The sequence below is a fragment of the Geotrypetes seraphini genome, chromosome 5 (genome assembly GCF_902459505.1).
Source record: "Geotrypetes seraphini chromosome 5, aGeoSer1.1, whole genome shotgun sequence".
Taxonomy (NCBI): domain Eukaryota; kingdom Metazoa; phylum Chordata; class Amphibia; order Gymnophiona; family Dermophiidae; genus Geotrypetes; species Geotrypetes seraphini.
Window position 1 is genome coordinate 187,947,522 of NC_047088.1, and position 26,555 is coordinate 187,974,076.

The 26,555-nt window shown below is 39.6% G+C and overlaps 1 protein-coding gene across 2 annotated transcripts in view; it reads left to right on the forward strand.

Moving 5' to 3' along the window:
• NCKAP1 (NCK associated protein 1) overlaps nt 1-26,555 on the forward strand; it is a 268,727-nt gene that overhangs the window by 146,795 nt on the left and 95,377 nt on the right. For both annotated transcript variants that reach the window (XM_033944817.1, XM_033944818.1), the window contains 5 exons: nt 1,757-1,815; nt 6,726-6,871; nt 12,293-12,425; nt 20,715-20,834; nt 23,910-24,049. In XM_033944817.1, the coding sequence (XP_033800708.1) occupies nt 1,757-1,815; nt 6,726-6,871; nt 12,293-12,425; nt 20,715-20,834; nt 23,910-24,049 (598 nt within the window). The remainder of the gene's footprint in view (nt 1-1,756; nt 1,816-6,725; nt 6,872-12,292; nt 12,426-20,714; nt 20,835-23,909; nt 24,050-26,555) is intronic.

Genomic DNA, 26,555 nt, shown 5'->3' on the forward strand with positions numbered 1-26,555 from the left:
ACATTAGAGAGAAAGTTCTAGGCCAGCCAGGCAGCAATTGGCTGGCCCGGAACCTTCTCTCCGATGTCAGAATTGACATCAGGGGAAGGCTTGTGAGCCGGCCGTGTGCAGTCCCTGCATGCGCCTGGCCTGTCTCTGTCTGGAATTGCGGCAGTTACGGAGAGGGAGGTGGATAGAGAGTGGAGGGGGTAGAGCGGGCGGAGAGGCAGGGAGTTATCGGCAATGGCAGTGGTGGATTCAATTGTGGGCAGGCAGGGAGAAATCCCAGGTGGCGGCCAGCCCACGTACCCCCCACAGGTGGCCTGCATACCCCCTGGGGTACTCGTATTGCATGTTGAGAAACACTGGTCTAAGGGATGAAGCGTTTGGAGTGGAGGGTAGCTGTGTTGGTGGTCTAGGGGGTGGCTAGAGGATAGCAGTGTCAGTGATCATTGTGGGGGGTTGAGGGGATTGGGGGTGTCATTGTGTGAGATCCCTGTTTTTTTGGCCCCAAAATCTGTTTATATTCGAGTATATACGATAAACCTAGTTATGCTGGTCTACCAAGTAAAGCATGAATTAAGATGGAGTAGAGGAGCTCCTTTGTGTTTCTGGGCAAGTTACTTAACCCTTCATTGCCCCAGGTAATAAGTATCAGTATATAATATGTAAACTACTTTGATTGTAAACTGCTTTGATTGTAACCATAGAAAGATGGTATAGCAAATCCTATCCCCTTTGACAGTTCACATGTACTTATTGCCTCCTTTTGAGATAGTGGTAAATAATATGCACTACCTGCTACAGTAAATTGCCATGTGCTAACTGCAAGGTGCTCTTCATGTCCATGCCAGTGTCCTATCCTGTCCCCACCCAATTCCATATTATGAAGCTAGCATGGGAATTAATGTGTGCTGGCATAACTGTTAAGGAAGCTGTGTGCTAACAGCACATGCTGATACTTACTGAATTTTAGTAAAAGGCCGCCTTGGTTTATTTCAGTAGAAGTTATTACTGGATTCATGCAATGCTCTATTTAGATAATGGCTTTCTTATTTGTAAAGAGTAGTGATCCACCTCCTTTACCCACATTGTGAATTTTAACATTTGATAAAATGTTTGTGTCTTGTGGTAGGCTGTAATGAAGATACCGGAGCTGCAGTATAAATGTAATTAGGATTGACTTTTTTTAAAATTTGTTTTCTGTATGATTACTATATACTCCTGATAAAAGTTCAGATGATTAGAAGCACAAAGATTGAGGCTTTAATGCAGATGGCTATTTTTAAGTCTTGGTGTGTGGTTGCTGATCACAGTATTTGTGAAACAAATGAAAACATTTAGAATTAAAATTACTTGTTCCTGAATTTGATACCTAAATCATCCTGTCATGTTAATATTTATTTTTAAACTATGCCTCCCCATATTGTTGCTCACTTTGACTGCAGTCATCACTGTAATTGGCTTTTCTGCAATAGAAATGGAGTTGCTTGAGCTGCTCCTAGGGAGAAACCTAAGCTGATTAATCTCCAATGGCTTGGGAAGAGGGGCTCAGCTTTTCCCTCTGTTAGCATTAATATATTTTTTTCAAAACATCCCAAACTGGTCACCTTTAACCATTGTATAAGTATGTAATAGCTTTGATAGTAAATTATTCAGTGTACTCCAAACCTGCAGCAAAAGATGCAGTGTATGGTGGAGTCTGAATAGGATTAGGCTTTTAGAAAAAAAAGTACTTAAAAAAAATAATCTGTCTGAAATATTTTCCATTATGCAGTTGAAGATGGAGAGGTGTTTGATTTCAGAGGGATGAGACTAGATTGGTTCAGGTTACAGGTAAGAAGAGTTCATTTTTTATATCAAAAGTATATATTTGTCATGAAATGCTTGGGTCTGTTATACTTTTAATCAGTCATAAGAAATGTAATTGAAACTAGCAACTTCAAAATGGAAGTTACATCATGGCACATTTTCCCTCTGTCTACTACCCACTCTCTTTACTACTTTGTCTTCTGTGGTTCATATAATCTCTTTATTTAATGCAAAGGAATATAAAGTTTATTCTAACTTAATCATGGCAGAAAAGCCCTGCTGGGGTTGACCATAAGCAGCCTGTTTACGGCGCAGTCTCTGCTCTGAGACTGCAGTTACTGCTTCGGTAAGTGAAAGAGGGAGGGAGGAAGAAAGAGTTCTGGGGACCGTAGGGAGGGATGCATGTTGTTAGGACTGGCTGCCATGGATGCTTTACCCATAAGTGGGGGGGAGGGGGAGGACATGGATACTGGTTGTGAAGGGCATGGGAGATGGAAGGATGCTGAATCCATAAGTGTGGGAGAGAAAGGGGAGAGAAAATGACCCAGAAAGAAGGAAAGAACAGATGCTGGACCTACAAATGGGGGTGGGGGGATGATAGAGTCAGGTGGGAAGGAAAATAAAACTATTTTTATAGTAACTCTCAAGCAACCAGAAACTACAGTTATCCGGGATGCCTTATGTCCAAAACAGTGAGCTGAAATAATAGTAAACATCTGTAAAATGGAAGCAGTGATGCACTTTATCTTCTATTTGCACTAGTGATAGAGCTTTTGGGTTGAAAATATCAAACAAGTGAAAACAAAGAATATAGACTACAAAATAGAGAAGGGCAATTCTATAAATCAAGTGCCCACACTTATATACCTCTTGCACGTGTAAACGCCTGTACGTGAAAGTGCCTGTAACTTAAATAGTATATATTTGCAAGGTGGGTGTATATATGGGATAGGACATTTATTTATTTATTCATTCAGTTTTATAAATATTACTCTAGTATTCTGTAATGGAAACTGGGCTCCCATTTCATTTCTGCTTATATCTGAGTTAAATGGAATAGAATCGGTCTGCTGCTTAAGACCCTGGCTTGGACACTGTTGGAAGCAGAATACTGGACTAAATGGACCTTTGGTCTGAACCAGTATGGCCATTTTTATGTTATTTTCTCAGTTCTACACTTGCTGTCAAAGCTCAAGGTTAACAAGGCAATGGTGCCTGACAACCTACACCCCAGGGTGCTCAGGGAGTTGTGTGATGTCTTGGCGGAACCGCTATCCGCGCTCTTCAATCTCTCCCTTAGTACAGATAACGTCCCGTTGAACTGGAAAATGGCTAACGTCATTCCACTTCATAAGAAAGGCTCCAAGATGGAGACAGCAAACTACAGACCGGTGAGTCTCACATCAATAGTGAGCAAACTAATGGAAACTCTAATCAAACGCCAATTGGATACGATCATGAACGAGGAGAATCTATGGGATCCCCGTCGACATGGATTTACTAAGGGGAGATCCTGCCAATCCAACCTGATCAGCTTCTTTGACTGGGTGGCGAGAAAGCTGGATGTTGGGGAGTCCCTGGACATCGTATACCTGGACTTCAGCAAAGCATTCGATAGCGTACCACACCGCAGGTTGCTGAGCACGATGAGTTCTATAGGATTGGGCGACACGTTGACGAAATGGATTGGGAACTGGCTTGAAGGTAGGCTTCAGAGGGTAGTGGTGAATGGCACCCCCTCCGAAACGACGGAGGTGATCAGTGGAGTGCCACAGGGCTCCGTCCTGGGCCCGATCCTGTTCAACATCTACATAAGGGACTTGGCAGAAGGGCTCCAAGGTAAAATAACATTATTCGCCGATGACGCCAAACTAAGCAATATAGTGGCCAAGAGTACAACAGACAAAAATTCAATGCCCGACAACATGATGCACGACCTACTACTACTGGAGCGCTGGTCTAGGTCCTGGCAACTCAGCTTCAATGCCCAAAAATGCAAAGTCATGCACCTGGGCAGCCAAAATCCATGCAAGACTTACACCCTAAATGGCGAGATCCTAACAAGAACTGAAGCAGAACGTGACCTAGGGGTGATCGTCAGTGAGGACATGAAGGCTGCCAATCAAGTGGAGCAAGCTTCCTCCAAAGCAAGGCAAATCATAGGTTGCATACGCAGGAGTTTCGTCAGCCTTAAGCCTGAAGTCATTATGCCATCGTATAGATCCATGGTGAGACCACACCTGGAGTACTGTGTGCAATTCTGGAGGCCGCATTACCGAAAGGATGTGCTGAGACTAGAGTCGGTCCAGAGAATGGCCACCCGGATGATCGCGGGTCTCAAGGATCTCCCGTACGAGGAAAGGCTGGATAAATTACAGCTCTACTCACTCGAGGAACGCAGAGAGAGGGGAGACATGATCGAGACATTCAAGTATCTCACGGGCCGCATTGAAGTGGAAGAAGATATCTTCCTTCTCAAGGGTCCCACGGCAACCAGGGGGCACCCGTGGAAAATCAGGGGAGGGAAACTGCACGGTGACACCAGGAAATTCTTTTTCACTGCTGGAATAGTCTTCCACTTCAGGTCACTGAGGCCAGCAGCGTGCCTGATTTTAAGGCCAAATGGGATAGACACGTGGGATCTATTCACTGAGTTAAGTGGGGGAGGGTCATTGCGGTGGGCAGACTAGATGGGCCGTGGCCCTTATCTGCCGTCTATTTCTATGTTTCTATGTTTTAATTGAAACTTCTGTTTTAGATCTGCAGTTGCCTTTTTCTAATATGCTTACAAAATCAAAACATCTGCTTGCTAGTCTATCATCATTTTGGGTAAATTTTCATTAGGAAAAGGCCCCCAAAAAGGAATTCAGTATAGGAAGATGTTTAGAAGAGCCTAAATTTTTATACATGTAACATGCAAATTTTGAGTTTCTGTAAAAATAGACTGGTATAATGCACCCATGCTTATGCACCCTGTATATTTTTCTAAGCTGCACTAGTTGCCAAATTAACACTCTTGTTTTAAAGGCTTTTCTTTTTAGGTTCTTGCAGGCATTATTACTGTGCAAATCCTAAGAAAAAGCCTTAAAAACAAATGCCCTTATTTTGCAATTAGTGTATCTTAGTAAATATACATCAGTATAGCATGCCTATGCATATGACTCACGGGGGTGTGCATGGTTTGTAAAAACTGTACATATTATAAGCAAGAAAATATGGTAATTTTTGTGGGTTATTTTCTTGTTCTAGATTTGCAAAGACTTGAATATCTGGGGGGGGGGGTCTGATTAAGTATCTGTTCTTTGCTCTGGGCTTTGAATTGGGGTTTCTTTGTCTTTATGCTAGTTATATTTTCGTATTTATTAGCCAGTAATGTATTAGCATCCGACAAGCTAGGGTGCTGGTTTCTTGGTGCTTACAGTGCATATAATTTAACTTTTGAATAGGTAACTGCCTGATTGGGACAGAGAAAGGGATAAAAGGTTGTACTAAAGCTACCAAGAATATTTACTAAAGCAGTTATCAGCATTCACCTTGAAACGTGCCTTTTCTGAACTCAAACCTATAGCATTTAAATATTGACAAACACCTGTGATTGTAGTGCCTTAAATCTCAACCAATACATAGATCCCAGGATGAATAGAATATGGTAAAGTAGGCAAATCTCCCAAATAAGTAGACATTAAGGTCTGGCTTCTCTAAATTTTGCCTTTTTTTAGGCGCCGGTAGGTGCCCAATCTCGGTTTTTAAAAAAAAAGACATTTTAAACTGAGTTTCAAGTCACCGGTATTCATGCCTCCATAGGTGCTTTAGGCCGCTTAACACCACTGTATTGCTTAGATATAAGACTCATAGAGTATAAGATTTATATTGTATTGTATATCACTGTATCTCGCTTATAAGGTAAGGTAAGTGAGACTTATGTATTGCCATATTGTGTTCTGTAATGGGTCAGAGAGGCAGTAAAGATCCTCCCCCTCCTAAGAAAGATGAGACTTGTAAGGCTTATGTTGCTCGTGTGTGTGACAGTGGATATTATCTTATTGACCCTTGGGTAGATAATATGGCTGGATGGACTGAAGGACTTCGTAGTTCGAGTCCGTTTCCCCGAGATGGGGCAAATGATAAGTTCCACATGGATATGGTAAAGGGTTTGTGTTTGGGGGATCATGAGGCATGGCCATACTATTCAGGGGACCCGCACTGGGACAAAGAATACATGAGAAAGGGGAGGCATTAACTGGCTTAAATATGCCCGTTATTGGTCGGCTACTGCCAATGACAAAAAATCCAAGCAGTCCATTCTTTCCTCAGCCTAATTACATGCCGCAGAAAAATCTTATCTGTGCTGCCAGTCCTCCTCCATATAATTTATAAGTTCCATCACCCAATGCTCCTCTTAAACTTTATCCCTCCTTATCTAAGGATGATATTGACCTCCTTGTCGGTGGCACTCTCGTTCTACCTCCTCCTCCCCCTCCCCCTCCACCACCAGCCCCACCGACCGAGGGCCGGTAATCTCTTTTTCGCCAATCAACACTCGCAGCGGCACTCAAAGGGTTGGGGAAGTATAAGAGTTGATGCAAGAACAGATGCCCTTCCTTACAGTGGGGGACAGCCTAATGGACCTACAGAGGCATGAGTCACACCAAAGGTAGGTGTCACAAATATGGGCCTGGAAACCCTGGCCTAGATTTCTGGCACCTACCTTTGCCGGAGGCATGATTCTGTAACCAGCTCTGTCGCGTGATTGACAAAAGCAGCTGCCGAGAATGACGGCAGTTAGAGAATCCTGGCCTTATTGATCAGCGTAAAAGACCTAATTTGCTTATAGAAAGCTTAAAAGAAAGCAAATGGTTTAAGAGAAATTTTATCAACATTTGATGCCATATTATTGCTATTTTAAATTTCTTATTAATATCTTGTTTCTACAGGCCTACACCAGTGTATCTAAAGCCTCACTTAGCTTGGCAGACCACAGAGAACTTGGAAAAATGATGAATACGATTATTTTCCATACCAAAATGGTTGATTCCTTAGTGGAGATGTTAGTGGAAACATCAGACCTTTCTATATTTTGGTATGTATTAATTCAGATCCAGATCTTAGTATGTTTTTGAATGATTCTAATCCTTTTGCTGGGTAATACTCATTATAGAAATACATGTAATGCCATCTGTCAGTGTTAGTTACCAGTTAAAAAATATTGATGATCCCCCTCTAACACTCTTACCCTAATTTATTTGGAGCAGCTTCCTTATGACGTATGATTTCTACGCAGAAATGGACATGAGTATTTCTTAAAAAGGAAGCATCCAAAAATTAAGAATAAAAATGTAAATCTTTATTAGCTGTTTAAGATCTTATACTTTGAAAATGGCCAGATCTCATTTAACTAGAAAAATAAGCCCAAGCAACTTCAGTTAGACGCATTATGGGCCACAGTATCAATCTGTACATGTTTATGTTTGTTTGTTTATGTTTATTTATTCATTTGATGAATCGCTTATCCATAATTTACTAAGCGATTTACAGTAAGATACATAAGCATTTTAAAAAACATATTAATAATATCAAATAAAAAGTAAAAAACAGACTCATAAACAGACAAAACACCAAGACACAATGATAAAAGGGGAAAAGTTACATAATAGATGTTTCGAGAAGAAAAAAGGGAACATTCAAGGAAAAAACATAAGGAGGGATGACTTAACTAATGTAATAAAAGTATTTATTTTAAAGATTAAAACATCTTTAAAAAGGAGGGATGACTTAACTAATGTAATAAAAGTATTTATTTTAAAGATTAAAAGCATCTTTAAAAAGGAAAGTTTTTAATTTATTTTTTAAAAGACTGAGTTCCTTTTCATTTCTTATGTATTGTGGCAAAGAGTTCCAAGTTTGGGGGGCCACAATTGAAAACATATCATGACGTCTGGTACCTATCACTTTTAAAGAAGGGACTGTCAGTAATCCTTGTGCTAAAGAACGAAGAGAACGTGATAAATTGTGTGGGATAAGCATCCGATTTATAAATGATGGTTCATTTGTGGATAGAGTTTTAAATGTTAGCAACAAAATTTTATATGTAATGCGATGAGTAATAGGGAGCCAATGCGACTCGATCATATAAGGAGTTACATGGTCATACTTTTTACCATTGTATAAAAGTTTAACTGCAATATTTTGAATTATTTGTAAACGTTTTTTTTTCTTTTTGTGTAATATTAATTAATAATGCATTACAATAATCAAGCTTTGTTATAATCAGTGAATGTAATAGAATATTTAAAGATTTAGGTTCAAGAAATTTAGAAATTGAACGGATCATTCGCAATCTATAGAGGCAAGATTTGACAATGTTGCTAATATGTTCATGATAGGAAAAATTTTCATCAATCACAACCCCAAGTATTTTTAATGAAGAAACTAAATCTATATGAATATTATTGACGCTAAAAGGAGTAGCTAGCTTTGTTCCTTGTTTCCATGTAAAAAGTATTGCTTTTGTTTTAAGGATATTTAATGCTAATCTATTTTCCGCAAGCCAATTTTTAATAGTATCAAGTTTTTTATTGATCTGGGAGATTTCTTCTGTATGTTCAGGATTTAAAGGGTGAAACAGCTGAATGTCATCTGCATAAGTGTATGAAGAAAAGCCGATAGATTGGCATAAACTTAGTAATGGTGAAAGAAAAATGTTAAACAGTAAAGGAGATAGTATAGATCCTCGAGGGATTCCATAGCTAAGGGAGTAAGATTTTGAACTTGTATTGTTGAAATGGACTGTATATTGTCTGTTTGCTAGAAACGAACCATTGTAAGACCTGATCGCAAACACCAATAGATTTTAGTCTATCTAAGAGTACAGCATGGTCTATCGTATCGAATGCAGCCGATAGATCCAAGGAAAAAAGAATAACAGAATTATGGTGATCTAGGTGATAGTTTATATTTGTTGTAAGCCCGATCAATGAGTATTCTGTGCTGTGATATTTTCTAAAACCAGTTTAATTCGGATGTAAAACGTTGGTGGATTCAGCGAAGTCAGACAATTGTTCAAAGACTACTCTTTCGGTTAATTTGGCCAGAAATAGGATGTTAGCGAAAGGACGGTAATTTGAAACTTCCTCAGAACTAATTGTCCGATCCTTCAATATAGGTGAAATTATTGCATTTTTCCAAGATACTGGCACAAAACCTGTACTAAGGCTTTTTAAAATGAAGGAGTGAATAAAGGGGTCTAAGTAAGAAAAAAAATTTTTCAGAATTATTGGAGGAATAATTTCTGAGTGTGATCCCTTAATGTTGATTCTTTGGAGGAGCTTTTCAATATGTTCTAGAGAAGGTAAGTTAAAGGTGGAACATTTAGCAGTGGGAAGATAGGTATTGTGAGAATTGTCTGTAGAGTCATCTGACACTAACTGATCAAAGTTTTGGCGAATATCTCTGATTTTTTTAAGAAAATGGTTGGCGAGATCTTGAGCTGGTGGGTTTTTATTATTATTGTCCTTCTGGGAAGTAGGAACAATAGATTTTAAGATGGAGTAAAGAATAGATGGATTTTTAGCCTTTGATATTTTGTTAGAGCAATACTTTCTTTTGGTCTGATTGATTTTTGTCTTGTATAATGATGCATGATCTTTATAAAACTTTAAATTTTCATCCGTTTTGTTTTTACGCCATTTTCTTTCGAGTGATCTTAATTGTATTTTGAATAAATATAGTTCTTGAGTAAACCAAGGATTTTGGATTTTACGGGGTGAAATGATTTTATTTATAATAGGGGCTTCTTTATCCAATAAGTTTTGAATGGCTGAGTTCCAGGATTTAAGTTGTTCCTCAAGAGAGTCAGTGTGTAGATTAACGATCTCAGGGTTAATATATGTTAGAATATTTGCTAATTCTAAGTTTGAGTAATCACGGTAGGAAATCTTTTTTGGTTGCGTAACAGTTGTTGATTGTTTTTTTAAATTCAGTCTCATATGAATGAGATGGTGATCTGACCATGGAATTGAAATGTTTAAGATATCAGAGTAAGAAAAAACTGATGATGATGGGACTAAAATCATATCCAAAATGTGGCCAGCTGAGTGCGTTGGATCCTGGATAATAGGTTTAGGGATTTAGTAAATGATGTAATTTCTTTAGTAAAAGAATTTGTAGGTTCATCAAAATGGATGTTAAAGTCCCCAATGATAAATGGGGACTCTGATGATGAGCAGAAATCAAATATTAGGTTTTGGAGCAGAGTTAAATTAGTGAAGTTAATGGGAGGGGGCATGTATAGTAATAAAATATCGATTTTTGGATCAATGTTGATTTTGATTTGAAGAAATTCGATTGCTACATTTCCTGAGGAATAATCAGTAGTTTTTACTATGTTATTGCAGTAGATGATGGCTAGGCTGCCCCCTTTTCGATTATGTCGGTGATTAAAGATATAAGAATAATTTGTAGGACAACAAAAGGAAAGATAAGCTTCTTCGCCCTCCTTTAACCAGGTTTCCGTAAGGCACAAAACATGAAAATGATGGGATAAGATAATTTCTTTTATTAGATGGTATTTTCCTTTAATGGATCTTACGTTAATGTGTCCTAAATTTAATTGCCCCTGATGAAATGCAGAACCTCTTGAATGAGATGTCTGCAGAGATTCCTTTAAGGTTTTAGTATTAGGGGAGACTGAGGGAAAGATTTCAGTTAATACTGAATGACGATGGATCTGGGGCTTAATGTTTTCAGGCCTTGTGCCCCAGTGCACAGGTATTTTATTGGATAAGGAGAGTAAATCCAAATTAAGAGCCATAATTAGAAAAAATGCTAGACTAACTAGGGTTAAGAAATTCAAACTGACAACCTTATGTATAGTTTGTTTGATAAGTGGAATGTTTATATTCAATTTTGAGGAAGAAATGGTGGCGCCCTCAGGTTGCGCACGAAGGAGCGCACCAAGGAGCAGGTCCTGCTCCTTATGTGCGTTCCTTCGGCGTGCGCCGCAAATACCCGAGTTTTAAGGAGCATGGGCAGACCTGGAGGGTGGGCGGAGTCCAGCGGTCCGCCGCTTTGCGGCGGCGATTAGAGCGTGAGAGAGTCTGAAGAAGGATAAAAGTAAAACCAGGTAAAACAAACAGTAAAAACATCTAGGAAAGGCATATGTAAATGACAGGGCCAGATATAAATCAAAATCAGACACACTCCATAAATAGTATTAGTGCTTCAGAGCAAAAGTTAACCAGCTAAAGAAAAAGCCTCAGAGCGTTGGAGGTGTGAACCCACACTCACCCACCCTTACATCGTTGGCAAAAAAAACTTTCGTATACAGGTTAAATTAGCCTTGAGTTAAATAGAAAAATTTATTGATTAGACACACACTGTTTTAATCTAGATAGCAGTGATAAGGGCCGACAATCGTTTCATGGCAAGATCACCACTGTTTCAGGGCCACCCACTGGAGTTAACTATCCTAGAAAGCAAATAAATGCAAACTGACTAAACAGAAAATCATAAGTAAGCTTAGCAGATATAACAAATAGATGTTCTAGGACTTAGCTTCTATGAGTGAGGAAGATTTATCTGTAAGCCTAGAAAATACAAGACACTTCCATAAAATATTCACCCTTTTGCTTCCCCATGTGCCGCATCATTCCTCCCCTCTCACCCATCCCTTTGTGCAGCATCTTTCTATCCCTCCCTCCTTCCCATTCCCTTGTGCAGCAGAACCCCAACAACCCTTCCACCGTGAGACTGACATACCTCCACTCTGAGGCCTCCTAAAGCAGCAAGGGTGGGGGTTGCTAAATTGACAATCCAATTTTTCAGCAAATCAGGCAGCACTATCTTCAAGGATGGAGTCAGGGTGTGTTGGGGACATTTGGGGGGAGCTTTGGGGGTTAATCTTAACTAGGGCTTATTTTTGGAGTAGGGCTTATATTAGGAGCATCTTTAAAAATCATGCTAGGGCTTATTTTCGGGATAGGTCTTATTTTCGGGGAAACAGGGTAGTTTGTTTTTGTTCACTTTTTTTTTTTTTTTTTTAGAAGTTATTGAGCTATGCAGATTTGGGCTGTGCAAATCTAGATATTGAGGCGCAAATGGGCCTAAGTTTCATGCATATGTGCATACATATGATTCCCAATGGATTAATTTGCATATATTGTTTTCTGTGGAAACTGGATCAGTTTTCAGTTCCCAGGAACTGGATTTGCTCCCTCTGTCTGAGAAGAGATGTGGATCCATGTCTACCAGGGCACCTTGCTGCTTCAGAATGGGAAGAAAAATTTTAGCAGGAGCTAAAGTAGTGCAGGAGATTTCCTAGATCTGAATGTTTGAGAACTGCTGTAGTTTAATTTATTGGTCTTGTGTCTTTAACTTTGTTGGTAAAAAGAGTAGCCATGCTTGGTTGACACACTAGTGCTTTACTAATTTTACTTTTTTCTCCTCTTTATTGTTATAATGTGGCACATATCCAGGAAGATCATATTTTGTCTCCTTTTTTCAGCTTTTATAGTCGAGCTTTTGAGAAGATGTTTCAGCAGTGCTTGGAGCTGCCTTCTCAGTCAAGATACTCTATTTCATTCCCTCTGATCTGTACCCATTTTATGAGCTGCACCCATGAACTCTGCCCAGAAGAGGTAATTTTTCAAAAATCAAATGAGATGTCAGGTTAATGCAAAAAGGAATAATTAGCAAAGTTAATGGTATGTACAGATTTTGTAAACCACTTTGGAATATTGTTTGACTGAGAAGATGCTTGAGAAATATGTTTGTTTAAATAAATACATTGTAATATTGGTTAAAAAATTGCATGTCTTTATAGGTAAGCAGGGAATACAGGTTGTGTTTTGGTTTTGGGGGGATTTTTTTTTTAGGAATTTATTTTGACTACTTTCATATGTTTGAGATTTGGGAAAAAAGTTCAGATTGTTCCTATCAGACTCACTGGAAACCCTGCTACTATTAATCATTTCTATAGCACTATTAGACATACCAAGTGTTGTACATCAAAACACAGAAGAAACAATCCCTGCTCAAAAGAGCTTACAATCTAGTTAAGACAAACAAACTGGATAGTGGAGTGCCCGGGGAGGGGGAGGAGAGAGTGTGGGGTGAGAGGAGAGACATTGAGGAGCTGCATAACGAATATGCTTGTAGGTCAGTAAGAGAAGTTTGAACTGTATGCGGAAATGGATAGGGAGCCATTGAAGTGACTTGAGGGAAAGGATAATGTGGGCATAGTGACAATGACTTTGAAACCCAACACCAGTAATTTGATATCATTGTAATAATATAGTTAATGATGGTAGAAGACTAAAATGATCTATTCAATCTTCCCAGTTGAGATAGATGTGCATATGAGCTCCCACCTGCAATCTACTACCATTGTGAGGTAATTAAATTTGTGAACAATACGATGTTGTTCAGAGTAGTGAAGACGCAGGGGGATTGTGAAGATCTGCATCGTGACATAATCAGGCTCAAGGAATGGGCATCGACATGGCAGATGAGGTTCAACATGGATAAGTGTAAAGTGATGCATGTTGGTAACAAAAATCTCATGCACGAATACAGGATGTCTGGGGAAGTACTTGGGAGTTCTGATCGACAAGTCGATGAAGCTGTCCGTGCAATGTGTGGCGGCAGCAAAAAGGGCGAACAGAATGCTAGGAATTATAAAGAAGGTGATCACGAACAGATCGGAGAAGGTTATCATGCCGTTGTACTGGGCCATGGTGCGCCCTCACCTGGAGTACTGCATCTAGCACTGGTTGCCGTACATGAAGAAGGACATGGTACTATTCCCTGTCCTGGAGGACCACCAGGCCAATTGGGTTTTCAGGATAGCCCTAATGAATATGCATGGAGCAGATTTGTATGCCTGTCACTTCCATTATATGCAAATCTCTCTCATGCATATTTATTAGGGCTAGCCTGAAAATCTGACTGGCCTGGTGGTCCTCAAAGACAGGGTTGGGAACCACTGCTCTAGGGTATACTTTTTCAGGGCTTCCAGTCTCTCCTCATACGTTTTCTGGCGCAAATCTCCTATCATTTTCGTCGCCCTCCTCTGGACCGCTTCAAGTCTTCTTACGTCCTTCGCTAGATACAGTCTCCAAAACTGAACATAATACTCCAAGTGGGGCCTCACCAATGACCTGTACAGGGGGCATCAACACCTTCTACTGGCTACACCTCCCTTTATACAGCCCAGCATCCTTCTGTAGTACTCAAATAAATCAGTTGATTAAAAAACTTTTTTCTTTTGAGGAAACTCGGAGAAATATGTAAATATTTTGACATTGAGCAATTTAGAACTATAGTGTAATCCTTAGTCTTCAGTCAACTTGATTATTGTAGTATTGCATATGTGAGTTGCTCTAAGCAGATATGTTAAAAAAACTCCAGAACAGTACAGAATGCTGTACTGCATATGATCTACTCACTAACAAAGTCCGATAGAATTATGCCATATTTTTAAAAATCTCATTGACTCCCAATATAGCTGAGGGTTCTTTTTATGCTGAATTGTTTTTTTGTATATAAAAAGTGCTTCATGATATAGCCCCTGATTATTTGTACTCACATTTTACCTTGATGAAATGGGACAAAAGTTGTAGAAGCTTGAAAGATTTTTTTTTTATTTTAGCTTTTCTTTCCCTAGAGATATAAAAAGATTTCAATTATTCAAACAGGTACTGTTCTGCCAAGCTGCTAAATTAGGAAAGGAGATAGCTATGATTCTTAGACTAATTGTTGTAATTCCTGGAAATGTACTCTACTCTGAACCTAACTGTATGAACGGACAACAAATTCTGTTGCTATTATGCTAGTATTCATGCCTCCTTGCAGCTGAAAATCCTTTGCCACATGTTCTTTTAAGTTTGGGTTGAACTATGTTTCTTCTATGTATGTCCCCGTAGCTTTCTTAAGGTCTTAGTGTATTAAGATTTTTACAAGGACAGGTTCGATAAAGGCTCTTAAAAGTAGTATGACATCTAATGGAGCCCAAGGCCACATCATTGTTTACAAACTAAGCACCGATGTCCAGAATGCTCCATTGAGTTGGTGCAGCAATTTCCACAATAGTGTTGTCACAATGGGACGTACCAGTTCTCTCTTTTTTTGGGGGGGGGGTTTATGCAGGCCAATGGTTACAATTTTCTATGGGTCTTTATTTACACTCTTCATTTTGTTTTTGCATTGACTATGTCAATCTCACTTGTCTTCCCTTTAAAAAGTTCCTATTTAGATTTCTTTCTTCAATCCAGTTTTAATTTTCCTTTGATTTTTGTTTACACAACCTGCACCAATATAAGTGCATTGGTGTTGGTCAAGAATTTTTATTGTCAAGTTGTTTTGATTTTGCCTTGGCAAAACCAGAAGTTAAATCAGAAGGAGGGACTTCAACATAAAATCAAACAAAATCCCTTCATGTCCCATACCTAATCATAACATTTTATATTGCCAATGAAAACGTAAATGCTAATCATCTTCATGATCTAGATGTTTGTCATATGACACTATCTGAACAGGACATGTAAATATGTCAGGCAGGCTATTTATACTTTCTAGGGGAGTATGCAAAGGATGAAGCTACATCTAAAGATACAATAATTCGTTGGATTAAAGAACTGATGTCTTTGTTGCATATTCTGAAATGTTGCTCAGTACTGGAATTGTTGAAAACTCATTCTACCAGGAGACATTAGGCATCTTGGGCAGAATATTCCCTGGTGCCTCCACTTGACATTTGTAAGGTGGCCATGTGGGTGTCCTTGCATTTATCTGTTGCATTATCAATTGAAAGGTTAAGTTAGAGAGAATGCAGCCTTGGGAGTAAGAGTTTGGCTAGGGTCTGGCATCATCCCTCCTAATTTAATTCACTGCTTTGGTATGTCCCAAGGGTCTGGACTGGTCTGGGGAGATGAGGATAAATTAGATTATACCTTCTAATTTTCTTTCCTTGAGTCCCACTAGACTAGTCCAGAACCCACCCTTCTCTATTGAATTGCAGGTTGTTTTTAGTTTTGGTACTTATAGAGCAAATTGTGTAGTCATTCTTTTGTTGACTGTTGTGTTTTCATAGTTATGATAAAAGCTCCTACTTTCCAATTCTACCTACTCCTTTGTTATGATAATCACTTTCTAAGGGGCTACAAGCAATTCTTAACTGTTGACATCATAGTTCAGTACCTCTCAGTCTCCACCTGCTGGCAGGAGAACATAACCCAAGCTTCTGAACTTGTCTGGTGGGACTCAAGGAAAGAAAATTAGCAGATAAAAACTAGTTTATCCCTTAAAAAATTATGATGTGTGCAGGTTCCAAAAAATGAATGTTTTGCACAAATAGGATTTGTCTTATCAGTGATGCAAAATAGAGATTCTAGCACACGCTTAAATATATCCTGAAAAGTCAGTCAAAGAGAATTTGAATTATAGTATATCAATGATTTTTTTTTTTAATGTAATGATCTAGAAATGAGTAAACATTTTGTGGAAATACAATATCAAAGGATTTTTTGTTCCTGTATACTGAAAGGCATAGCTGATTCCATACATATGTGTCCTTGATACTTTCTTTGCATTTTCACTACCAGTAAAAGTGCTGCTAGTTCTCGTGTCAAATGTACTAATTTGAATGTTCTTAAATGGACAGGAGATTATTAAAACATACAAGGATTGGATTTCTCTTAAACATTAAAGCCACTATCCTTAGAACCTAACGGATGTAGCGGTATATAAGAAATAAATTACATTACTATCCCAGCATGCCTTATTTCTGTTTTTTGTGTCCATTGCACTCAGCTGTAGACAGCTGCAATGTTTATTTATATTGGAGAACCACTAAAAAGTTTCCAAGAAAATTTCCATTCAGAACAAGAAATGTCTTTCAGAATAATATATAGCAACAGTAAAAGTCAGATATAACTTTGGTCAAAGCTCTGGCTAGTACACAAGTTTTCATTCGTTTTCTTTGCACATTTTGGGTATTGACCTGTTTTCTTCACAATTGTCATTTTTAAATTAATCTGAACTATATTACAAATTAAACAAGTCAGGTTAAACTAGCAATTTCATTATATCTTTATGCTGTAACTGTCCAGCAAATAAATAAATAAAAAATTGCTGACTCCAACAGGATGTGTGCGGTAGTGCAGAACTGTGGGCATTCCAGTGGTTTCAGTGGTACTTTGTGCTCTCCTTATAAATCTTAATTTCAAACCTTGATCTCTGTTTTTGACTTCAGTAGATGAAACCAAGAAAGTTAGTAGTGAATTGAAAATTTTATTTTCTCAGAATATGAATTATAAGAACCATCCTTGAAAGGGTTAACATGACTTTTAAAACAAAAACAAATTAAGACTTTTTGTTCTATATTGAAGCGCTTTTTAAATGTGGTCTTTTTCATTTCCAAGCAATCCTTAAAAGTTATAAAATGCTGACAGCTTTTTCTAATAGCATTGTCCATTATGAACCTAAGAAAACTGGGATACTGTGTTTATCTTTATCATACCTACTACAGGTATGCTGACTTTGTAAACAAGCCCAGGTTTCCAATTCAAAAAAGTAGATATCTTACAGGGCGTCACCTCCTTTGTCCTTATAACCCTCTTTTCCAAGCACCAATCAGCCTGAGCGGCAACATCCGATTTGATTTGATAAGGTGCTGTCACTCAGGTTGCTAAGTATGACTAAAACAGTAGGAAAGTGAACTTAAGGTTGGATAGTTTTCTTTTTAAACATGAGATTACTATAGGAAAGAGAATATCTAGGAATAGGACAAAAAAAAGGTAAAAAGACCCTTTGAGTTTTTGCCAGGTACTAGTGACCTGGATTGGCCACCGTGAGGACAAGCTACTGGGCCTGATGGACCATTGATCTGACCCAGTAGGGCTATTCTGTTCTTATGTTAAAAACATAATTCCTATCTTTGCTGTAAGTACATTTCTAGGATCGCATTACTTTGTACATCATTAGATCTTGTTCTCTGGAGCAGCTAGCTCTGAAGTTTATTTCTGTATTCTTTCAAGTTTAGACCCTGCAGTTTCTTAATATACTAGAAATTCAGATGCTCACCTGGTAATTAAGTGATAAGATAAATTGCCAGTAAGGGAGACATAAAACTGTAGGTATTTGAGTTCTTTTGTCTGTTGGTTCCTAAACCTCAGGAATAAGAATATAACATAAGAATATGAGTTGCTATACAGCAGTTTTATTTCAAACTCGCAGCCTAGGAGCCACATGCGGCCTGCCAGGTACTATTTTGAGGCCCTCGGTATGTTTATCATAATCACAAAAGTAGTTTCTTGATCATACGTCTCTTTAGCTATAAATTACAATATTATTATTAAGACTTAGCCAAAAGGAAATATTTCTAAACTATAAAGAGTTTTTTACCTCATGAAAAATTGTCATTTCTTTAATAAGCCATCCTCGTCATTCTTTAATATTTATGATAAATATATAAATACAACAACACCATAGCAAATGGGAGTTATCTCTGGTACATAAGCTGATTTCATATGCGTAGCAACGGGATATCAGATATGACCTACGAGTATTAGCACTCTTCGGTTTGTATTTATGTCATTTCCTCATTCATCCATGCGTAATGCATTTTTGTATACGTTTTATATATAATGCTTTTTTTGTGCTTTTCTTATTCTTTTATACTTAATTAAATAATTTAAATAGTTTAAATGAACTTAGCTTCATAGCGAACATGCTTCAACTTTAGAATGAAGCTCCCCAGTGCCAGTCCAATCTTATTAGTTTTTTTGACTGGGTTACTAGACAACTGGATGCCGGAGAGTCACTGGACGTGGTATATTTGGACTTCAGCAAAGCATTTGATAGCGTCCCACACCGAAGGTTATTGAAAAAGCTGAAATCGACAGGATTGGGGGACACTCTAACTACATGGGTTGGAGACTGGCTAAGTGGTAGACTACAGAGGGTGGTGGTGAACGGTACCCCATCAGAAGTGTCGGACGTGCTCAGTGGAGTGCCGCAGGGCTCGGTCTTGGGCCCGATTCTATTCAACTTATTCATAAGTGATATGTCGCATGGACTTAGAGGAAAGGTATCACTATTCGCTGACGACACCAAAATCTGCAACATAGTAGACAAAAGCTTGTTACCTGATAATATGACACAGGACCTACTGCTGCTGGAAAGATGGTCAACGACTTGGCAGCTGGGCTTCAATGCTAAAAAATGCAAGGTAATGCACCTGGGCAAGAGAAATCCGTGCAGAACTTATGCACTAAATGGTGAGACCTTAGCTGCGACCACGGCAGAGCGTGATCTAGGGGTGATCATTAGTGATGACTTGAAAGCTACCAATCTGGTGGAGAAGGCTTTCTCCAAGGCAAGACAAATGATGGGTTGTATCTGTAGAGGTTTTGTCAGCAGGAGACCTGAAGTCATCATGCCGTTATACAGATCCATGGTGCGGCCTCACTTGGAGTACTGTGTCCAATTCTGGAGACCACACTACCGTAAGGACATGTTGAGGATCGAGTCAATTCAGCGAATGGCCACCAGGATGGTCTTGGGACTCAAGGATCTGACATACGAAGAAAGACTAAAAGAATTGTGGCTGTACTCACTTGAGGAACGAAGAGAGAGAGGGGAGACATGATTGAAACGTTCAAGTACATCACGGGTCGCATCGAGTCGGAAGATGATATCTTCTGTTTCATGGGACCCTTGACCACCAGAGGGCACCCGCTGAAAATCAGGGGAGGGAAGTTTCATAGTGACTCCAGAAAGTACTTCTTCACCGAAAGAGTGGTAGATCATTGGAACAGACTCCCACTGCAGGTGATTGAGGCAAGCAACGTGACGGATTTTAAGAGAAAATGGGATGCTCACGTGGGATCTTTAAGGGAGTAAATTCAGGGGGGCGGGTACTTGGAATGGGCAGACTCGATGGGCTATGGCCCTTTTCTGCCACCATTTTCTATGTTTCTATATGGTGGTCTTTGGGGGAATTGTGCTTAATTTTTTTAAGGTCAGATATTATAGTGTTTGTTCAGGTATAGTGTTTAACTCTTAGTTACAGTGTATCAGTAATTGTTATGCTTAATAGAATAACACTGATGGAGTTGGTAAACCAAAAAATCATAACATTCAAGCGTACATGGGTCAGATACAAAGTACAAAGGAAGGAGATGATCAGTGACTGAACAGAGATTTTATCTACATAAGCAAGGCCAACAGGCCGTAATGGGTAGGTTTAGCAATCCTTTTGTTAGCATGTACTAGGCTACTCTATTAATATGTTTTGGAAGCCTAGTATATTTTAACCAAAATAACTTAACTAGAATTGCATACAGTTGCTGAGAACTTTGAAGTATCATTTTTAAGTATTTATTCCGCTTAGAATCTGGCGATTAGAGTGGGCTCTAAATGTTATATAGAATAGAATGTACTCCGTATTTACAGTGGGGATTCCTTAAACATATAAAAAGAATTCAAGAACTCAATGAGAATTTGTAAGAACCTTTTAAATAAACTCTGCTTACCACATGATGATAGAGAATTTAAGAGCATTGACATTGAAGTCATGAGGCATTGACATTGAAGGTTTTTGGAGAACAGAGGAGGATAGTCTTGGAAGTTTATTGCAGTGACTAGAAAAGCATGCACCTGAAAACATGATTACATTTTGTTAAATAACACATTTGCTTTCCTTGTTCTTTTTGGAATTGTAAGCAATCACTTTTGAGGAAAAATATTTGGAACCCTTAGTAAATTTGCATTATATCAGTGAATTTCAGGGTTGTGGTTTTTTTTTGGTTTTGTTTTTTTTGTTAATATTGTATAAGACAGTTTTAAATGTGCCAAAATCCATATGTGTCATACTTGATAAATTTAGAACCTGATATCACTCAAATTTATTTTATTCTTTTCTCTAGCGACATCATATTGGAGATCGCAGTCTTTCATTATGTAACATGTTCTTGGATGAAATGGCCAAGCAAGCTCGCAATCTAATCACCGATATTTGCACAGAACAGTGCACACTTAGTGACCAGGTGAGCATCTGATTTTCTTGTGCTTGCAAGTGATATTAGTTGTTAGTTGCATCAGTAAAAATATAAGTAATGATGAGAAGACTGTTAGAGTAGCTTGCGGTGCTTCCCTAAAAAGTATCTTAAATTATCTAATCTAGAATTTGAGATCCACTCAGCACGTTCAACTCAGATGCTTACTTTTCACTGGGGACTTTTCACAGCACAGTTAAAAAGATACTGAATTGATTCAGGTGGCTGAAAATAATGTGATAATGAATTTCAAAGATGGTTCTCATTTCACAAAACTATAATTTAGCATTTATATGCCTCATAGGGAAGCTTTCCAACATTGTAATGGTGCCGCCATGGTGTTTTTGTATCTGCAGATATTATAATAATTTTATAGCAAGATCTTATTTTCAAAACTCATTTTCACAACTCGAAGTAGTGATGCAAACAAAAAGGTTTTTACATGTAGTTTGGACAACTCAAGTAATTGCTACAATTTTTCTGTTTGTTTAGTCTCTGCGAAAATGTGTCTGAGCTAGCAGAAAGCTCTTCCTCGTTAGCCATTTCTATTGTTGTAAATCTGAGAAAAATCTGGGTACTGCTACACTGACCTTTATTGAAAGCCAATATAAACATTGCACACTGATTTATGTAAAATGTGAATACAGCACAGACAGCTGAACAGTGAATACAGAGAAAGGGATAATATGTGGGGTTTTACTGGTACAAAAGGCACATTTTGGAGAGGAATACATAGGCTGTTTATATAATAAAAGGCACATTCCTTTTCACTGAAGACAGGCGGGTTCACCTAATTATACAAATAGGTTGCAAGATCACGATTGGTTCTTGACAGATGTAAATTTTCAGAGCTTTCTGGAAAACGCAAAAGCGTTTTGCTGTTTTATATGACAGTAGCTACATGGCTATCCTCAGTTTATATTTGCTATGCTTGTCAAATAGTTTATCTTCAGTGTCCATATTTTCTTTCAAAGAAAGTTGCCTATGTATTTTTAGAGTCTCTCTCTCAGCACCCAAGCAAACTAGCATGAATAGGGCTTCCCCTTCAAATATATCCCTTGTGGGAGCAGAAACCTCAGGAGTGTTGCTCTATGTATGAGACAAGCTGCTTACTGACATGAGATTCAAGGATTTTACTGAGGATCAGAATGACAGTAATCGGTCTGTAGTTAGATGCTATGAAGAGGTCTGCTTGGGCTGTTTTTGGTTTAGGGGTTAAGGCTATTTTACCCATTTCTTTGGGTAGGTGCCCTTGGTTCAGGGAACTATTTAGGAGGTTGGTGAGCCAGTTAATGATATGATGTGGAGCTGCTGAAAGAAGGTGTGGAGGACAGTTGTCTAGGGAGCTGCTTCAATTAAATCAACTCCTCCATCAACGGACTCTCAAGTTGATAAATTATATAAACATGGTAATAAGACAGGTGCATTGTTGGCACGCCTAGTTCATGGTAAAAGTATACAGGTAAGGATAAACTAGATGCACATCTCCCTATGAGAAGCATAGAGTGATATGGGGACTAAATCTATGCCAGGGTATACCTGGCGGGGCCTCCGCGTGTGCGGATCGCCGGACTTGATGGACCTAAGGTCTGATCCGGAGTTGGCAATTCTTATGTTCTTATGTTAAGTGGATAGGGCAGCAGTGGAGTGAGAATCTCAGATAGGCTCTTATCTTACCAGCTCTTTCTGGTCAGTAATATATCAGCATGGGTGTGGACTTATGTTCCTTGAGTACCAGACTGAGAAGGAGCTGGAAAAAAAAAAAGCATTGACTGCTTGGGGATATGTATGTTAGGAGAGGAAGTGCAAATGTAAACATTGGCCCTTGGGCACCAGAGATCCAAGTTTCAACACTGCTTTTAATATCCTTGGACAGGGCTTTTGAAAGTAACCACTAAAGCAGGCTTCTCCAAATTCAGTCATTGAAGGTTGCAGACTGGCCAGATTTTCAAAATATACCTAATAAATATGCATGAGAGAGATGATCAAGAGTGAATCTCTTCATAAAAGCCATTAATAAATTCCAATAAATATAATAAAATAAAGAAAGATAGAAGAGAAGAAGATAGAAAGTGGGGATATTGAAAAATGAGATGAAGGGCAATTGAGAAAGCAGAGAATGAAGAGAAAGGAAGGGTGAATGTTGGAGAGAGGAATAAAGCTTAGGGCAGTGCAGGAAAGTTTACAATTGCCTCTTCAGTGATGGGACACATTCAGAGCTGTAGAAGAGTCGAGGGGATGGGGGGAGATTGGAAAGACATAAAAGTGATAGAGTTGAAGATAAGGTACACAGAAGTGGGTGAGGGAAACCGATGAGAAAATCTGAAAAAATTAGACAAGAAAAGGGAAGGAAGGAGAGAACTGAGAAGTGTAAACAGCAAAAAAGTTGGAACAAAAATGTGCTATATTCGGTCTCAGTTTTATATTTTACCCTGTTCTATTTATATTGAATTAGTTTTTATTCTTATATATCTGATTTTATGGCGTCCTTAGTGAACGAACAAATTCTGATGATGAATGCTCAGCCTTTATGGTATTTCAGATTTGCAAACCAATACAAGTAAATTCATATACAAAACTAATAGATGTTGAACAAACTTTATGGGCTCCTTTTACAAAGCCGCACTAGGGCCTTAACGCGCGGAATAGCATGCGCTAAATTGCCGTGCACACTAGCCGCTACCGCCTCCTTTTGAGCAGGCAGGCAGATTTTTGGCTAGCGTGCGCTAATCCAGGACGTGCGTTAAAACCGATAGCGCGGCTTTGTAAAAGGAGCCCTATGCTTCATCTGTAGTATACGCAACACTTGTTTTCTTTTCTAATGATTTAAGGAGGTAGAAGGCAAGCTACAAAAATACCTTAGTTCTCGTAGGTGAACTGCCTCTTCCTTCTGGGGCTCCTTATTTTGTTATAATTTAAAGAGCTTTACTGTTTCAGTATCATTTAGTCAAAGAAAGCATGCAACGTGTTTTTCCTCGCAGTGAGAGCTCCACCTGAAGCATAACTGCTTTTGTAAACTTTAATGACTGTTCAAGGATCATTTCCTCCTCCCTTTCTTTTCTGTAGTTGCTGCCAAAGCATTGTGCCAAAACTATCAGTCAAGCAGTGAACAAAAAGTCAAAAAAACAGACTGGAAAGAAAGGGGAGCCTGAGAGGGAGAAACCAGGAGTAGAAAGCATGAGAAAAAACAGACTGCTGGTGACCAAGTGAGATTTTCTTTATGTACAGTTCTTATATTATACAATATATTAATTAAAGGGGATAGTTACTAATGATGCACAATTTTTTGCAAAACATGCATAAAATGACAAATAAACATGTTGTTAGTTGTCCTTAATGCATATTTAGTACATTTTAGGTAGTTAGTTGTTTGGATTTTGGCTTATGTAGTAGAGAGTTGCGCGGGGACAGAAATCCCACCCGTCCCCACCCGTCCCCGCCAAAATCCCCACCCATCCCCACCCGTCCCCGTGAGGAATCCCTCCGTCCCCACCCATCCCCGTGAGGAATCCCTCCGTCCCCACCCGTCCCCGCGAGGAATCCCCTCCGTCCCCACCCGTCCCCGCGAGGAATCCCCTCCGTCCCCACCCGTCCCCGCGAGGAATCCCCTCCGTCACCATCCTTCCCTATAAACTTCAGAAATAGTTATTTTATTTAATTATGCTACTGAATTAAAGGCTCTGGTAGAGACCCATTTACAAATAAGCAAAGAGACTATTAATTTGGAAATATTAATTGGGAAGAATACATACTTTGTAAATGGGTTTCTACCAGAACCTCTAATGTAAATATAAAATATAAATACTCAGCTGATGAGAACCCACAAACTGTCAGCTGAGGACTTCCTTTGCAGTTGGCCTGGGGTCCCTTTTGCCAAGCTTGGCAGGCAGCAGTAGCGTCCCTGAGTCACAGATGCTGGCACCTCAGTGGCTCATGGATGCTGCCAGCGACTGCTGCGCTTGGTGGAGGGGAGTTCTGACCATCTCTAGAGGAGGTCCTCTGCTGGCGGTGCTTGGGGATCCCCACCAGTCACAGCAAGGGCCAACAAGTACTTCAACACTGTAGAAATAAAACCAGAAATGCATTTCCTTTTCTTTTGAACACAAACAAAGATATCTGCCATATACATTTCCCAAGGCAGATGACTCTATGCAATGTCACCTCGGTAACAAAATACAAAAATAGACAAATACACCCCCTCCCTTTTTACTAAACCACAATAGTAGGTTTTAGCACAGGGAGTTACGCTGAATGCCTCGCGCTGCTCTCAATGCTCATAGGCTCCCTGCGCTAAAAAACAATATTGCGGTTTAGTAAAAGGGAGCCATAGTGCAAAATATAGACAACAGATATAAATTCTCAAAACAGACACATTTTGATCACTAAATTGAAAATAAAATCATTTTTCCTACCTTTGCTGTTTGGTGATTTCATGAGTCTCTGGTTGCACTTTCTTCTTCTGACTGTGCATCCAATCTTTCTTCCTTTCTTTCAGCCTCCTGTATGTTTCCTCTCCTCCAGACCTCATTCTCTCCCCAAACTTTTTCTTTCTGTCTCCCTGTTCCCCCTTCTTTCTGTCTCTCTGTCTGCCCCCTTTCTTTCTTTCTCCGTGCCCTCCCCCAAGCCACTCGGTTTGCTGCCACCGCCATCGGGGAATAGTCCCCAAGCCACCGCTGTCCCAAGCTTTCCCTGCAGAAGCGTCGCGCTGACCAGCATTCCGCTCCCTGACGTCAATTCTGACGTAGGAGAGGAAGTTCCGGGCCAACAAGGCATTTCTCCTCATTCCATCCAGCCTGAGCCCCATCTCTCCTTGATCCAGCATTTCCCTTCTGTGTCTGTCAGAATTACCATTCCACCTATTTTCCAGCATCACCCTTCTTTGTGTCCATCTCACCTATATCCCTATCTCACCACTTTTTCAGAATCTTCATTTGTCTCTGTCCTTGTCTTTACCCCATATTCACCATTTGCCCTTTCAATGTCTTTATCTCCCCCCCCCACACACACTTTTTCAGCATTACTTCTATGTCTCTATTTCACCTCCTCTTCATGTCCCCTCTGTATCTCTATCCTTATTCAGAAGGTCCTGCTTACCCTTTCTCTTCTTTGTGTCACTATCTCCATTTTCAGCTTTCCCCCTTTTTCCTTTGTTAATGCACCCTGTAGCCAGAATCTTTCCACCCTCTCTCCACTCCGGCCCAGCCCAGTATGAAATATTTCCTTTTGTTTCTCTCCCCTCTCTCTTCTCCTCCCTCACCCACGAGTCCTGCATCTGGCCCTCTCCCTTCTACCTGCACCTGGCAACACCCCCCTGCTCTCTTAAGCAACTCGTCAGCAGCGGTGATCAAGACAAGCTGCCGACATCGAGGCCTTCCCTCTACGAGTCCCACCTTTGTGGAAAAAGGAAGTTGAAACAAGCGGGACTCGCAGAGGGTAGGCCCCGACGCCAGAAGCTTGTGTCGATCGTTGCTGCTAAGTTGCCGAAGAGAGCCGCAGGTAGAAGGGAGAGGGAGATAGGAAGGCTGTAGAAGCTCCGGAGCATGACACCGAACCCGGCCAGGATGATTTCTTTTTCAGGCTGCTGCTGCCGCTACCATCCCCCACCCGAAATGACAAAAAACAGCCTAATGCCCGCGTCGGGAAATAGCCATGCTGAGCAGTGAGCTCAGCACGTACACAGATGAAAGCCTTGCTTGCTGATTGGTCCGGCGG